The sequence below is a fragment of the Thamnophis elegans genome, chromosome 2 (assembly GCF_009769535.1).
Source record: "Thamnophis elegans isolate rThaEle1 chromosome 2, rThaEle1.pri, whole genome shotgun sequence".
NCBI classification, from domain to species: Eukaryota; Metazoa; Chordata; class Lepidosauria; order Squamata; family Colubridae; genus Thamnophis; species Thamnophis elegans.
Window position 1 is genome coordinate 34,868,450 of NC_045542.1, and position 17,034 is coordinate 34,885,483.

A 17,034-nucleotide genomic window follows, 5' to 3' on the forward strand; every position below is an offset into this window, starting at 1 on the left:
ATTACCAAGGCACTTAATCAGGACCAAAACAGAAATTTTAATGTTCTTGAATGTTCAGGGAAATAAGCATTTTGCTGTAGAGTAAATTGATTGTTACATGTTTTCTAATCCATTTTACCTTTATCAGCAAACTTATTTCCTCCTCTATATCATGAGTCTAAAATGGTACTGTGCCCTAAATGGTACTATATGGCCATATAGTTAAGGTAGGGTAAAGATGGATATTTTCTTTTTGTATGTATAGCCAAGTAAGGAAAATTTGAGTGAAAATATTGTATATGGAAAACATATTTATTCGGGTAAGTGTGCACTCAAAAGGCCTGAGATTTCTATGTATCTTAATTTACTATAGGATACCAATAGCACTTAGACTTATATACCACTTCATAGTGCTATGCAGCCCTCTCTTAAGCGGTTTACAGAGTCAGCCTATTGCTTCCAACAATTTGGCTCCACATTTTGCCGGAAGTATGAAAGGCGGAGTCAACCTTGAGCCAGTCAAGATCACGACTCACCTGGCATAGACAAATGGCTATTATGTTATTAACCAGTTATGGCAGTGAGTCTTATGCTTTTTCCATTTATTGGGTGCCTATATTCTTATTACAATAGTAATTAAGTTCAGTGATCTCAAATGTGCTGAATATTTCTACATAACCACTGTAAAGGGGATACTTTAATGCTAGCTTTCTATTTTTTCCTATCTGTCTTATAAAAACAAAAATAATTCTGTATGACAAAATGGTAAACGCCTTTGTTATGAATCTTTTGTGTAGATCCATTGTTCAGTGAAACATTTGATGGCTGCTTTGAGCAAATCACTTTCAGAGTACCTTCCTTGGTAAGTTTTTTAATTCTGGAATTCCAGAAATGTTGCTTATAGTTTCTTATGATAAACCTGTATCAGGTAAAACTGTAATTATAATTTAATGCAACTATTTTATGACAGTACCCAGAAAATGTCATCCATTCAATTAATGTGCAGAAAGACATTACAGATTATTTTCGCAGATAGTCCTCGACTTACGACTACAATTGAGCCCAAAATTTTTTATTCCTAAGCAAGACAGTTTTGCCCCATTTTATGACCTTTTTTGCCACAGCTATTAAATGAATCACTGCAGTTTTCAGGTACTAGCTTGATTATTATCGTATCCTTTCATATTTTCTGTTGTATTTTCCTCCGATGTTTCTTCATTTTTGGGACAGAGAGCTCTGTCTTTCAGCTTTCCACACTGCTAGGGTTTATTTTTAAAGTTGGCACTATAGAATTGCACAATAATCTAATACAATATATATAAAATAAAGGCAGAGATTACATTACAGAAGATATTTATAGGTGGCCCTCAATTTACTGGTCACTTGTATGGCCTTCAAAACAAAAAAACCCTGATACTCCACTGCTTTAAAAGTCTTTTTGGGTTGGTTTTCCAGATGAAAGCCAGCTTTTGTGCTATGGAATTAGTTTTTATTTATCTGCATTGCAACGTTCAGCACTCTACATATCAAAATTGTCAAATTTTTCATTATAATGTACAGTATATGCTATCTAGGGATGTGGTGGCTCAGTGGCTAAGACGGTCGGCAATTCGGTGGTTCGAATTCCTAATGCTGTGCAACGGAATAAGCTCCCGTTACTTGTCCCAGCTTCTACCAACCTAGCAATTGAAAAACTCGTAAAAAGTGCAAGTAGAAAAATAACCACCTTTGGTGGGAAGGTAACAGCATTCCGTGCACCTTCGGCCTTTAATCATGTCGGCCACATGACCACGGAGACGTCTTCAGAAAGCACTGGCTCTTTGGCTTTGAAACAGAAATGAGCACTGCCCCCTAGAGCCGGAAACAACTAGTATGCATGTGCGGGGAAACCTTTACCTTTACCTATATGCTATTTATTGCATAATAAGGATTTAAAAACAGTGCATTGTATAACAAGATTGTTAATTATAGAAACGTGGAAATGAACATCTAACACCACACTTTCTAATTGGCTTAGTACCTATTTTTAACAACACTAGCAAATAAATATAATTTGTAATCTTGCGATAAGAGCATTCTTTGATATGTTTACTAAAGGCAAGTGTTGTCAATCTTTTCATCTGTTTGTATTTAGATAAATGTGGCTAGCTATCTCCAAGTTCTGTGTTTGGCCGAGAATTTAAGAACCGATATCAGAGACTTTGCTGCCTTGTTAACTGTGAATAACTGTGACATCAGGCAGAGTATTCTATACTTACAGTTTTGGGTCCAGAGCGGTGGTGGTTACATGAAAGAAAAAGGTATGACAGTCTATCATAATTACAACTCATTTAAAACTGAATGGAATTTATATGAGCCTTTTACTTTGCCTGGGCCAGATTACCATATTTTTCAGACTATAAGACGCAATGGTGTATAAGACCCACCAAGATTTCGAAGAGGTAAGTAAGAAAAAGATTTTGCCTTCCCTCAGCCCTCAGCAGCATTCTGCAGGCTTCAGCAGTGCTGAGGCAAGGCAAAAAGGCTCCTCTTTTTAGAAACAGGGGTGTTTGTCTTGCCCCAGCCCCGCTGAAGCCTGCAGAGTGCTGCTGGGGGCTGAGAGAACGCAAAAAAGACTCTTTTTGCGAAAAACGGCCCATTTTTTGCAAAAATGTGAAGCGGGGGCAGGGTTTTGTGTGTAAGACGCACCAACATTTCCACGCTCTTAGGGTTGTGGAACGGTGCGTCTTATACTCTGAAAAATACAGTAAGTGAAGAGAAATTGTCTTGGGTTGCATATGAAATATATATTGCAAAAAATGGACCATTTTTGCTTGTTTTTGCCCCCCCTCCAGCCCCCAGGAGCAATTTGCAGGCCTCTCAAACTCTCTGCATGCCCTGTTTTTCACAAAAAACGAGGCGTGCCGAGGGTTTAGGAGACCTGCAAAGTGCAAAAACTTTTTTAAAAAATTTACCTCTTCAAAATCTTGGTGCGGCTTATACTCCAGTGCGGCTTATACTCCAGTGCGGCTTATAGTCCGAAAAATACAGTGAGGTCAAATATACCAGTCTGTCTAGAATTTGAAGTAAATTGATGGTCTTTTGCTGAGCTCAATATTGAGGTACAAAAATCTTTTGTACAGGGAACAGGACAGAGATCAAGGGCATACAACAGAACGTTTCCATCGAAAAATCAACGAGCTCCAATTCAAGGCAACCCATTCTTGAGGATATTCCAAAATGTAGTACTGGCTGCACTGAGAATCTTCTTGGACTGAAGAACATATTTTTGCCTTCAGAAGATTTGTTCTCATTTCTTAAGGTACATTTACTAAAATGTTTAACAAGAAATGAACCTTCAGCCAAATGTTGCAACCTGGATATTGCTAGGCCCGTCCATTTGCTCTCCCTTATTTTCCCTCAGCTGTATTACATGGTCAGTGAACAAGGGAGCCTCACCAGACTTAGGTTAAAAAAGGGCTATGTATATATAGCCACCTATGCTTTGGTACAAGTAGTCCTCGACTTACGACAATTGAACCCAAAATTTCCATTGCTAAGGAGGACAGTCGCCAAGCCCATGTTTTTCCCCATCTGACCACCTTTCTTGCCACAGTTGTTAAGCAAGACACTGCAGTTGTTAAATTAGTAAAACGGTTCTTAAGCAAATCTGGTTGCTCTGTTGACTTTGCTTGTCACCAAAGGGGATTATGTGACTCCAGGACACTGCAACCATCATAAATGTGAGTCAATTGCCAAGGGGCTAAATTTTGATCAAGTAACCATGGAGATCCTGCAACAACGGTTGTTAAGGGTGGCCATAAGTCACTTTTTTCAGCACTATTGTAACTGAACAGTCACCAAATGAATAGTTGTAGGATGAGGAATGCTTGTTGTTTTGCTAATCTGCTAATTAGCTACTTCCGCTCACAGGGGGAAGTGGTTTGAGTCAGGGCTTCACTTTTAAAAGACAGTTCCTTTTCCTAATGCATTGGCTTTCTTCCATCTCCACCCCACCCAACCTCACAAATCCAAACCAGCATTTTTATGCATTTACAGCAGGGGTCACCAACCTTTTGGACCTCAGGGACCACTAAATTCATAATTTTAAATCCCGTGGACCACTGGTATGAATTATTGACAAGATGGGGTCCTTCAGGCACTTAGCTTGGCCACCTGTTAGCAGAGAGAAGCGCCCGGGGTCAATCCTAGGTTTACTGTGGATTGCAGCTAGGAATCTTAAATGTGCCAAGAATGAATGTTTGTCTTGTAGCCATCCTGAGCACTAGAGCCAGCCTGACTCCCTCCCATTGACTTTTGTTCATGGGAGCACCCCGGGAAGGTCACAAATAGTAATCACACGACCTTGTGACACTGCAACAGTTATAAATGTGAGGACTGGTTGTAAGTCATTTTTCAACACAGTGGTAACTTCAAAGCAGTGGTGGGTTTCCATTATTTTTACTATTGGTTTGCTCGTGTGTGCGCACAATGCTTGTGCACATGTGCAGAAACATCTGGGCGGGTGGGTGGAGCCTCCTGCCTCCACCACTACCGGTTCACCCGATCCGGGCCTAACTGGGAACAACCCACCTCTGCTTCAAAGGTGTTTAAATGAATAGATGTACGTCCATGACTACCTGTATGAATAAAAGGTCATTTAAAAGACAGAAATTATAACAAACTTAATTCTACAGAATTAAGTAACCATATTTGAAAATTACTTTTTAAAAACACAAAATGTCCTTTTCCAGCAGATTTTGTGTATCTGATTTTATTAACTATTTCTGGCATAATTAAAGACAGCCCTTAAAATCAAGTAGGCTCCAAATCTCTTTTTCGTTAATGATAATGAACTAATGTTTTCTCTACAGCATGAAATCGGAACAAAAGAAGACTGGAATAAACTGATACATCTGCTCACAGAATTCCAGATGAGGAATACGGACTTAACTTATAGCAACCTTGAAATCATCTCATCATTGCCTCTTAATATAATTCCAGAAGCAATTGAAATAGCCAGTCCTGCATGTAGCTTTATTGCAGAAAAGGCATTGAGTAGTACGTGCATTGAGATTGACTGCTTAGAGGGAGCCCCTCCTGTGAAAAAGGCTAAACGATCAAAATGTCAGAAAAAAATGACTGTATTGGAGGATAGCGATTTATTTGAACGTGAATTAAATTACTCTGGGTTTGTTACACTGTCCCCTGACACAAGCGCTTCATGCTTAGAACAAACAGGCCCAGCAGAACCTATGAATGTTGGCCCAGTGGCACTGAAGGATGGGACATCTGTCAGTGCAAAAGATTCTGTATTGGTATCCCAATGTTTAAATTCCTTAACTGAATACCTGGACAATATGTCTCTCTTGGATTGTTGTTTCACTGAACCCACCCAGGCATCAAAGCAGGCCAGCAAATACGGAGATTTTATTTGGACTAAGGGGAAGATAAAAAACGGTCTCTCTGACGAATTTAGTGTGGAGCACACTGACTGGTGGAGTTCTCAAAGCTTTTGTGAACTAAAAGCAACAATGGAGGCATTAAGTTTTAACAAATGCTCTAAGAGCATTTTAAAAATCATGGAAAGTTGCTTGAACTGTACTAAAACTCTTGGGAAGAATGAATTTGAAGAACTCACTCTCCATGTTTCAAAAGAACGAGCTGATTTATACTTTGGCCGGTCAGCAGCTAATTCCAGGTAAAGTCAAAACTTTTTCTTAGATTTTAAAGCATGAAATGGGGGGAAAGTGTCCTTACCATGTAAAGCAGAAGAACCTAAAGAGAACAAAGAGCTTATATTATTTTGATTAAAGCCTGGATATTAATTTCTCTTGCTGAATTTTAAACTGAAGACAACAAAGGCAGATACCGTCACATTGTCACATTAATTTATAATAGCAGTAGCACTTGGAAGACTTATATACCACTTCACAGTGCTTTACAGCCCCCTCTAAGCAGTTTAGAGTCGACATATTGCCCCCAACAATCTAGGGCCTCATTTTACCAACCTTGGAAGAATGGAAGGCTGAGTCAACCTTGAGCCTGGTGAGATTTGAACTGCCAAATTGCAGGTAGCTGGCAGTCAGCAGAAGTAGCCTGCAGTACTGCACTCTAACCACTTGCACCACCATGGCTCTTCCATAAGGTGGAAGAGAACAGTTTTATCAACAGAATTATTTTAGAAGTAGTCTTCTTTAATATGGGAGAAAAAATTTACAAGTCCAAGCCGCTCCTCTTTAACTTAGGGCTTTAGAAGTAGTAAAATGAGAATGGAAAATTTAGCATTATTTGTTTGTATGTCTTTTACATTGAATATCCAGGCTTAAGCTCTGCTTATTACATGATTCCCGAGACTTTCATTTTTAAAAAGGATACTTCAGCTTTTGTTATAGTACAAGGAAAAGATTAAGAAACTTAAGATGTTAATTCAGCAATCTGCTATAAATATTCACTTCTGAAAAATATATACTTTCTTTTTTACAGTGTTCATTATAATGCACAGAAGAGGATAGATTTAATTAAAAATGTGTTTTCCAGTGCACCTTTAAGTCTGAATAGCAGACAAGCCAGTGTCATGGAATATCTGCCGATTCTTCGCAACATTTGTAAATCAGAGAAACTGAAACAACAGGGGAAGACAAAAAGGAGGTAAGTTAGCTAAAGTTGCTCAACAGACTTCTATAGAAGTAAATCATTGAATTCAAAACGATTTACTTTCTGGTGTGTTGGAATACCATATATGCATGTATCTGAGTTACAGACAAAAGCAGCAATGGAGAACCTTTTTTGGCTCACGTGCCATAAGGGGGGGAGCGCAGGGGGGTCATGCGCGGGTGTGCCACACCAATAGTGCAATGTGTGATACCCCCAGTGCGCATGAGATGCACTCCCCCATTTTTTGCATGCTTTTTTTCACCCTCCCCAGGCTCCAGAGACTTTATAGGAGCCTGGGGAGGGCGAAAACAGCCTCCCCTGCCCCCCTGGGGGCCCTTCGTAGCCTTCAGGGACCTGAAAAGGACCCTACGAGCAAACCAAACCAAGTCCGTTCCCGAACTTCCAGTTTGCCCATAGAACCAATTTTTTTGTGGTCCGGAGTCTTCAGGGAAGCTCCTGAAGCCTCCAGAGGGCCTCAGGGGTGGAGGCTCTTTTCGCCCTCCCCAGGCTCCTATAAAGCCTCTGGAGCCTGGGGAGGGTGAAAAATGGCTTTTAAAAAGGGTCAACTAAGCTGGCCAGCGCGCGCATGCACACTGGCCAGCTGACAGGGCAACATCTCACGTGCCCTGACAAATGGCTACGCGTGCCACAGGTGGCACGTGTGCCATAGGTTTGCCATCCAGGTTATAAAGTAATCTGGTTAAAAATGATCAAGATGTTTTCATCTTGATACTGAAACTAAACTATTATTTCTTTCCCCCCAAACAGGTTTCTCCACTATCTGGAAGGGATTCATCTTCCTAAAGAAATTTTGAACAGCCTGGCAACTGACTTTCCTTAAAACAGTGGCCAAGAATAACATTGTAAATACAAATGTATATTCAAAAGACGATTATATTTTTAATCTTTATTTATGAAAGATGCAGATATGCCAACTGGTCGCTTTTAATTTGTATAACAGTAAATCAATTCAAATAGATCCTTTAAAAAACTAGCTTTAAGCTGATCAATACAATCAGGTGATTGACTTGGAAAAGATGAGTCTTTCTAATGTTAATAAACATCTTAATACCAGAAAACCACAACTTTTTCAAGTCAATAAGTTGATGTAGTGATAAACTTTTAAAAAAGCATCTATTTGAATTGATCTAACAACAGATCCAGATTAACCAAATATTAACAGGTGTCACTCAACAATTACCCTATTTTAGATTGAAGTGGTTGGTGTGTTGCATGCATCTGCAAATATGCAGACCTGTACATTTGTCTCTAGTGGGCAAAATCTGTAAGGGAAAACAGTGAATTTTGTAAATCCCTTTGTTACATTAACAGCTCTTTGCAGCTGTTTGTCTGCATTTCTGTACATCTTTTTATACTATTTTATTATTGTACCGTACCAACGCTTGTTTTTTAAAAGTTTCTATCCCTGCAATAAAATAAAATATCTGGAAGGAAGGGCATAACTTTTTATATGGTGATTTTGTGATGTAAAAATGCAAATTTTAGGCTCCCCTACTCATTTCTCCCTAGGTAATTCCCATGTTCCTTGTACTACTTTTAACCCTAATAATGAAGGTTGTTTAGATTAGAATAAAAGAAAGTAGTATTTCCATACTTGGTAACTCCTAAAGTCTATTGCATGTCAGTTGGCCAAGTGGAAAAATAATCATTAAAACCTCTTTAAAAAAAAAAAAAACAACACCCCTCTTGGCAACCTGAGGTTATGCACTTAGCATCTTCTCCCAGGCATGCAATATGGCTTTGAAACATTTTACAGGTTGCTTATTTATTACTTGTCACTGATCCAAAACATGTTCATTATATAATTCTTTCATTTTGAATGCATTCAATTGTTACCTAAAGTTAGAGAGCGTTAAGATAGGTTCCTGAGAACAGGAAATAATTTTGACATTAACACCTAAAGATTATTTCAACTTTTGTAATGTTACATCAAATGTCACAGATTTATTGTACGATCCAGAAGTCACACAATCATTAATTTATTTGATTCTTAAGACATTTCATAAGTGTCCAATACCAGAAGCTCATAAAAAGCTATTGCCTGCAATAATGAATCACATAGTTCCTCCTCTCTTTTCCATGAATTACCTGATAATATATGCATATACCTGGCAACTACGCTGCTTGCAAAGCTCACACGGGATGTTTGTGTAGCAGAATCCAGAAATTGTTTTACAAGGTCCACTCCACTAATTCGTGCCTCTCCCAACATCAGCCCAAAATATCTGCCTACAGCATTCCGGGCGATGCTCAGCACTTGGGGTTCCCCATCCTTTCCAAAACTTTTTTGCAATAATGCAAAAAGTACAGCTTCCATTATACGAAGATGCAACGTTACTGGAAACAAGGCAGCATTTGTGGGAGGAAGTCCAACTTTTTCCAAAACATAAAAGTCTGCTTCAGGAATCTTGGATATTATAGTAGATACCTGAAACAAACAAGTGTAAGTCAGTTTTATCAAACGCAAACAATGCAGCACCACAAATCCTAAAGCATGCATTGGTTACATTAATCTACTAGAAATGTATATACTACAATGAAATTATTTTGAACTGTACCTTAAAGGCAGTTTTCAATTACTAAGTATACAAACTCATGATTTAACTTGGTAGAGAATGGATTGGGTCCATCAAAAACTTCCTCTAGATGGGAATCTCAAAAGTGCTCTTTCAAGAGGCAACTGGACTTTCTGATATTTCTTTGAAGACATTTCACTTCTCATCCAAGAAGCCTCTTCAGCTATGAGAAGAAACTTCTCATCCAAGAGCTGAAGAAGCTTCTTGGATGAGAAGTGAAATGTCTTCAAAGAAAGAAAAGCCAGAAAGTCCAATTGCTTCTTGAAAAAGCACCGTTGGGACAATCATTACCTGGATCACTGAGAATCTCCATTGATATCTAGATGGTGAGCTACAGATCTGGCAGATTTTTGCTAGGTGAACACACTGGAGGCTATTTTTGTGCATGTCCCTGCAAAAAGTTAAGGTGCACTCTAGAACGGATTCCCATCCCCTAGGCTGTGATTGGGTACCGGGCTGTGCAAATGGTAGGCAAGTTGGTGAGTACGCAAGCGCATAAAGCTCCATTTGTGCAAGCAGCAGGTGTGCATGCAAAACCATCCCCTCTCTCTGCCACTGGGAACCAGAAAGGTTGGAATCCGCTGCCTAGAACCAAGGTGGGTGATAGAGGGAAAATAATCACATATGTATAATATGCCCATGGAACTATTAGAACTACAGGTAGTCTTCAACGTGCAAACACAATGGAGCCCACATTTTTTGTTGCTAAGCAAGATTATTGTTAAGTGAGTTTTGCTCCATTTTCCAACCTTTCTTGCCACAGTTGTTAAGTGAATCATTGCAGTTAAGTTAGTAACCGTTGTTAAATGAATCTGGTTTCCCCATTAACTTTGCTTGTCAAAAAGTTGCAAACAGTGATCACATGACTAAGGGAACATCACTCATCCATGCCAGTTGCCAAGCATATGACCATTGGGAATGTGGTAATGGACATAAGTATCAAAAATGGTCATAATTTTTCAGTGCCATTTTAACCTTGAATGGTCAATCAATGGATGGTTGCAAATGGAAGATTACCTGTGCTTGGGATTAACACCTCCTTTTCCTGTTCTATTAGCGTTCACATTGAAATCAAGGGATGAAGTAAATAGCTAAGTACCGTATTTTTTGGAGTATAAGATGCACCTTTTTCCCTCAAAAGAGGGTGAAAATCTGAGTGCATCTTATACATTGAATACAGCATTTTTGGCCTACCGAAACCATGCCCCCTTTGAAAAAATGGCTGTGCATAGCAGTGATAAGTTCCGAATACCGTTCCAACCGCTATGGTTGGAACAGGCCCGGCATTGCCCGCATGGACGCACGGGGTGGGCACAGGCATCATACCTGCCTGGGATGCCTCTGCAAGCCTCCGCAATGCTCCAGCTGCTCGGCGGAGCATCACACAGGTGCCAGACGTGCCATGCGCATGCACGAAAGCACCAAAGGCTTAAAGGACAGGTAAGGAGCTCGGGTGGGCTGTCCGGAGCATCATACCAGAATGGTACACAGTGCTCCAGGCAGGCCCTGGTACACCTGTACCGGGGCATACCGCCTGCAACCCACCACTGATGTATAGTCTTTAGGAGGCTTCCAGAGTGCTCCTGGGGGCTGGAGAGGGAAAAAAGAGCAAAAAATGGTCCATCCCCTCCCCCCAGCAGCACTCTAGAAGCCTCCCAAAGCCTCTGCATGCCCCCCCCCTTTTGCAAAAAACAGCCCAGTGTTTTCTCCCAATGCTTGAAAAGCCAATGTTGCCTGAGGCTGATCTGTACAAGGTGAGAGGGACAGGTTAATTCCCCTTTAACTTTCAACAGATTATTCTTCTCCCTGTCAAATGAGACTGCAAGGGAACCGGCATCCTGCAGTTTTCAATCATGTTTCCAGACTCTTCTCCATTGTTAGAATCTTTCCAGTGTTCCCTGCATAAGGTAGCAGATTAATCTATATATATATCAGTGGTGGGTAGCTGTGGTACGTCGCATACGGCACCTGCGCAAAGCTCTGGCGAGCAGCTGGAGTGTTGCGGAGGCGTCGCTGGAGGGTAGGACGCATGTGCCCGCTTATATATATATAAGCCAAATGCCACTCATTCATCACGAAATTTCAAGAACCATAAGCCTATAAACTTGAAATTTGGCACATATATTCCTCTTGGCTTCTAGGTGCTCGCTAAGAAAGGATTTTCCGAAATGACCATCAGATCATTAGCATTTCTTATACAGTAATTAACACACTCTGATGCTAAGAACTTCTACTCCCCCTCCCCCACCTGGAAAGCTCTGTTCCAACTGCCAGTTGCCTCACATACTGTTGCCTCAGTTCAAATTGGCATACATTCCACTCCTTTACTCAGGAGTGGTCTGGGGTTCCTTACAGTGCTAAATGTCAGTACCTCACAGAAATGTCTACACCTTCCGCCTATGGAACTGCTTCCGGATTCAAGGCGTCGGGAGCTATATTCCCTTATGTGTTTCAATCACCGACCACTACTGAGCCAACAGATTGAACCGGACTGAACCACATTTCTCTTGCATTGCCCGATCACATGGTTTTGTTGCGAAGTATGGGTATCCAGCTAGTATCATGATATAGGGCTTCACAAAAGTCCTTCACACATGATACTGTTTATTTATCGGAGACCAATTCTATAAGACTGCGGGTGGCTATAACTAACATCATGAGTTCGCATGTGTGACATACAGACCTCCCCCATCTGCTGTAAAACTGTAACACTTCAAGAATGAAAAAGGCTATCCCACCGAGGCAAGATAAGATGGCTTACTGTCTCAAGGTACATTGCTGGTGTGAATGTTTCTTCCTTATTTCTGTAGTTTTCCAAATGCCAGTTCTGCACAATCAAATCTCTGTTAACATGAGCCCATGAAATTTTTTGCATGCCAAAAACAATAGATACAATACTGTTTGCAGTCTGAAGGGGGAAATGAAAAAAAAGAGAGTTATCAGCATTTAAATATTTATAGCCACCAGGTTTCTGGTGGAAGTAAAAATACAAGAAGTCCTCGACATATGACTACAATTGAGCCCAAAAATTCTGTTGCTAAGCAAGACATTTTGTTAAGCAAGATTTGTCCCATTTTACAACTTTTTGCCACAGGTATTAAGTGAATCACTGCAGTTGTTAAGTTAGTAACACAGCTGTAAAGCGATTCTGGCTTTCCCATTGACTTTGCTTGTCAGAAGGTCGCATATGGTGATCACGTGACCCCAGGGCACTGCAGCTGTCATAAAAACATGCCAAGCATCCAAATTTTGATCACATGACCGTGGAGATGTTGCAATGGTCATAAATGTGAAAATCACTTCCCTGAGCCACTTTTTTTTACTGCCATTGCAACTTCGAAGTCATTAAAGGAAAGATTGTAAGTCAACGACTACCTGTATTTTTTTTCCTAATCTTACTAGAGAACATGGAATCGCTACAGAACATAGGTAGGTACAAAATTCTTGGAACACCATACATTTATTTGGATTTTTAAAAAATATAAAGCAAAGACAGGATGGGTATTAATCTTCAAGGCATATGAATCCTAAAGATGGTCATCAATCATAAACTCAGGTGGTTGAGTTTCCATGCATTAAAATCAAGTGTATATTTATGTTGTGGCCAGCCACCGGCCTGCAGAGCAAGGACAGCAAAAAGGTTGGGAAGGAACATGGGCCAATCCTGGAGTCTGGGGAAGGCTCGGACGAGGGCTCTGCATTGGAGGCAGAGAGTGGGCCACGGCCATCTGGGAGTTATGTGCTGCCTCCAGAGCCTCCAGAGTCGGACATCAGCAAGGCAGGGGAACAGACTCTCCCTGTTCCCAGTGCGTGCATGCGCAGAGCTGCCAGAAGGCAAGAACAGTTAAGACAGAAGGCACGACTCAGGAGTAAAGCTTGAAGGTGATTGGCCACTCCCATAGGACATAAAGGAGGAGCAAAGGCGTATGAGCCTTTGCAGGAAGCAACTTGGTTCGTGCTGGTCAGTTTACCTTCTGAAGTTCAGTTTGGACTATTTGCTCTGTGTGGTCTTGCCAAGTTAATTGCCAATTAAGTCTTTGGCAGCGTTTCAAGGAAGATAAAGGTGGGTGCTTATCAGCCTTATCCCGAAAACCTTTGGCAGCCTACTGTAGGACTCTTTACAACTATTTGGGACGCATTGCAGACTGTGAATGTGTTCATTTGTTATTTAAGGCTGTGTACTCACCACTGTGAATTACAGAGCTTTTCTTATCTTGCCCAACCCCATCTCAGTTACCAACCTACCTCAAAATGCAAAATAATTCACAAGTGATTTTTGTAACAATCAAGTCTCCACTGTTCTCTCCCATGTAAATAAATCACACTACTATAAAGTTTAATATTCAATTATTAAACTTTGGAAAGGCAGCTACATTGAAAGAGCAGCTCTCAATTACACAAAGATAAACTCTACATTAAGATGTAGAGGAAAACACCCAGACCTGCTGAAAATCGTACCTTTAACCTTTCTCTTTTAATTGAAGGACTGATGCATTTCCTGGCAGACATAGGATTGCATGTTTTTTTCTCTTCTTTTTCTAGAGGGTTGAGAATAAAGTTGCATACTTTAACCGCTGTTTTATACCGAAAAGAAGGCACTTGCAGTAAACTTTGTAATTCCTGAAATGGCCCATGATTGTTTCTATACTCCAATACATTATGATACTTTTTCCCTTGCAATAGTTTAACTGCAGAAAGTTCTTCTTCGGATGCTGAATTGAGGAACTGCAAAATAGCAGATTGCTGTTCAGAAGAAAACAAGTTGTCTATTGCATCTTTTGCTTCAGTTCCTGATGGAGAAATCTGTTTCCTGGCACATGTAGATTTCTTAGAATACCAAAGACCTTGAGACGAAGGAAGCAGAACCTGAAGGAAGCATCTCCTTCCTGAAAATTAAGGGTAGATTTCAATCATTCCACTAGCATCAGTAACATTAGTTCAAGCATTTACTGATGAAGCCAGGTTCCAAGTTAGAGCCAATAGAAATGCAAAGACACTTTTCTCAGTTTAGATGTGAATTCTTCAAAGTATTACTCACATATTCTAAAGATTCTACCAAAAGCCCATGCAAAGCCCAGCCTGCCCTATACTCAAACACTTCAAAATGCATGCAATAATAAAAGTGAACAGTGTAAGCGATCTGGATGATTTTGGGGAAACGTTTATCCATCATTACTGAACCTATGAAGGAACCAGATTTTTACAAGCCCCTAGCTTCTTCACAGCAGAGTGAACGTACCAGACAAAACTGTACTCAAGCAATTTGCTCCATTCTCACTGCTAAATTTTAAAAAATCCTGACCTACTGCCTAACATCTGGTTGGAGATAGTCCATGAAGATATGCTGCCAATATAACCGCAGGCCCCACCAACTACATGAATAGAATAGGAATAGAAGGGTAGGGTAGGTAGAGTAGAATAGAATAGAGTAGCATAGAATAGAATATGTGGAGTGGAGTGGAATAGAACAGAATAGAATAGGTTTATTGTCACTTTGAATGTACACTATTCGGCATATGCTGAACACAGCTCTCAAAGGGTTGCCACCTCCAGTATACGCTACATAATATAACAAAATAAATATGAATTTTTTGCCTTCCTTTAACATCAGAGTATTATTTTGGTTCCACCACAAAACCGCGGTAGACTAAAGCGCATGTGACTAAAGCGCGGTGACAAAACCGCACCGTCAAAACCGTGCGACAACAGCGCGCCGACAACAGCGCGCCGACAGAAGCGCGCTGTAACATAACCCTAAAAATAACCCTAAACCTAACCCTAAACCTAACGCTAAACCTACCCTAAACCTACCCTAAACCTAACCCTAACCCTAACCCTAACCCTAACCCTAACCCTAACCCTAAACCTTACCTTAAGTTAAATCGTGCTTCTGTCGGCGCGCTGTTGTCGGCACGCTGTTGTCGGCGCACTGTTGTCGGCGCGCTTTTGACATCGCGGTTTTAGCGCCGCGGTGTTGTCGGTGCGCTTTTGACGTTCGCGGTTATGTCGTGCCACGATTATTTTTATCCCACCTTTATTCAAATAACTCAAGGCAGCAAACATACCTAATACTCTTATTTTTTCCCCACCACAACCACCCTGTGAAGCGAGTAGGGTTGAGAGATAAAACCGGCCCACGGTCACCCACCAGGGCTTTTATGCCTAAGGAGACCAGAGCTCCACTTTCTAGCTTGGTGCCTCAACCAGTGCTAGACCAAATCTGTTGACCGAGTTTTCTTCAAACGTGTCCTCCAGTTGTGATGGATTACAAAAGGCCCCACACGGTAAATTGGGAAAAACAAAACACCTTATCGACCTGGAAGCAATCTTCATTTGCTTCCTGGGATCGCTGTATATTTTACAATTAACAGGGACAGGCACTAATCCCGTATGCAAATGCGTGACCGGTGTCACCACCCCTCTTGTCCATCTAACCAACATTACTTAGAATTCCCGGGCAGCAGCAAAGGACAAAATGTTATTTTTTTTCTGATCGCTCAAGCTTGGCGACACCCGCTTTCCCGCTTTCAAAAGCTAGCCGGCCCTCTGCAAAACTCCCCTGTCCCTCCGCCAGCAACGCCTGCAAAAGCGGCCGCTCGGAGGGCAGGCGCTTCCTCAATGCCGCATCCTTACCGCCACAGAAGAGTCCGGGCAGGCGCTTCAGACTCATCCTCGCCTTCTTCTGTTTGCCCGGTGCCCCAAAAGCAAAGGACCGGCTGCTCTGAAAGCTCACGTGGAGAGTTCCGGCCCCAGCGGGAAAAGGCTCCTCTGTGCGCCCGGAAGTTTCGCAATCTCTGTGTATGTTTGTGTGTTTGTGTGTGTGTCAGATTGTATGAGGAAGGGGATATACAAATCCCTCGAAAGGGGGGCTTCGCAGCAAGGACTCTGCGGAAAGCAACCCTTCCCTCCCCCACCCCGTCCCCCAGTCGTCAAATCGCTGGAAAACAGGGAGGCGAGACGGCCAGGGGTGTGCCCGAAGTAACTTGAGAAGCCTGGCTAAAGTCACGGCTCCTTGGACAATGTAACAAGAGGATGTGTTGTTCTTTAAAAAAAAATTGAAACATTTTGTATTGTTTTATATCATACATTTCCTTTCTATGTTGAGCAGTGTGCTGTCTAGGTGTCCAAGGTGTTAACATACAAGCATACAAACATCGTCATTATGATCATTTTTGAGGAGCAAAACTATGTTAATGTGGCACTACAGGCATATTTATAGCTATGTTCCAAATGCCTTTGTGTTTTGAGTGGGTTTTTTGGGGGGGGGATTTCTCCTTGTTCTACCCCACCTCTTAAGTGAAATAGAGTGGATGTTGTCATACTAAAATAATAGGAAACCATCGTTTGTCCCCTGGGAAGGAGTCACATTTTCCCTAAACGCAGCAGTAAAAAATGAAATGTCTTGATAAACAGCTGCTGCTGGAAAATCAATTATTTTTTTCCATGTGCTACCCTTTTAGTTGCATTTATAAATATTCCAATATGAACAATAGGAAAGTAAATTATTGGCATTCAGGTAGACCTCGACTTACAATCACAATTGAGCCCAAATTTTCTGTTGAATTTGCGTACTTGACAAATGCTTTTCTTACTGTAAAGTTTCAAGCCTGAGGTACAAATGTCCTCTTCTATCAGTATTTACAGTACTTAAGAAACTGCAGTTCTAATTCTGCCTTAGGGGTGACCTGACTAGTCACTTTCCCTCAGCCCTAAAAAGGAGGCATTGACAAACCACTTAGAAATTTTTTTCCAAGAGGCAACTGGACTTTCCGGTTTTTCCTTTCTTTGAAGACATTTCATAGAAGCTCTAAAGCTTCTTGGA

At 41.1% G+C, this 17,034-nt stretch overlaps 2 protein-coding genes across 2 annotated transcripts in view; one reads left to right on the top strand and one right to left on the bottom strand.

Annotated features, from left to right (window-relative positions):
• ATAD5 (ATPase family AAA domain containing 5) overlaps positions 1–8,651 on the top strand; it is a 28,741-nt gene extending 20,090 nt beyond the window's left edge. Inside the window, exons 18-23 of the mRNA XM_032210600.1 lie at positions 777–841; positions 2,114–2,279; positions 3,102–3,280; positions 4,833–5,659; positions 6,445–6,609; positions 7,384–8,651. Of these exons, the coding sequence (XP_032066491.1) occupies positions 777–841; positions 2,114–2,279; positions 3,102–3,280; positions 4,833–5,659; positions 6,445–6,609; positions 7,384–7,456 (1,475 nt within the window). The 3' untranslated portion in view covers positions 7,457–8,651. The remainder of the gene's footprint in view (positions 1–776; positions 842–2,113; positions 2,280–3,101; positions 3,281–4,832; positions 5,660–6,444; positions 6,610–7,383) is intronic.
• TEFM (transcription elongation factor, mitochondrial) lies at positions 8,534–16,998 on the bottom strand. The gene is made up of 4 exons (XM_032210608.1): positions 15,846–16,998; positions 13,671–14,098; positions 11,974–12,120; positions 8,534–9,064 (listed from the first exon to the last, which is right to left on the bottom strand). Exons 1-4 carry the CDS (start codon positions 15,880–15,882, stop codon positions 8,627–8,629), a joined length of 1,050 nt encoding a protein of 349 aa, XP_032066499.1. The 5' UTR covers positions 15,883–16,998; the 3' UTR covers positions 8,534–8,626.
• Positions 16,999–17,034: the final 36 nt, after the last annotated feature.

What these genes read in the sequence shown, in the direction of transcription:
- TEFM (XM_032210608.1), bottom strand. Translation starts at nt 15,882, where the DNA reads ATGAGTCTGAAGCGCCTGCCCGGACTCTTCTGTGGCG. An exon ending in GCCCGGACTCTTCTGTGGCG is followed by an intron (nt 14,099 to 15,845) that starts GTAAGGATGCGG and finishes CTTAATTTTCAG; the next exon opens with GAAGGAGATGCTTCCTTCAG. An exon ending in TTAAAAGAGAAAGGTTAAAG is followed by an intron (nt 12,121 to 13,670) that starts GTACGATTTTCA and finishes TTCCCCCTTCAG; the next exon opens with ACTGCAAACAGTATTGTATC.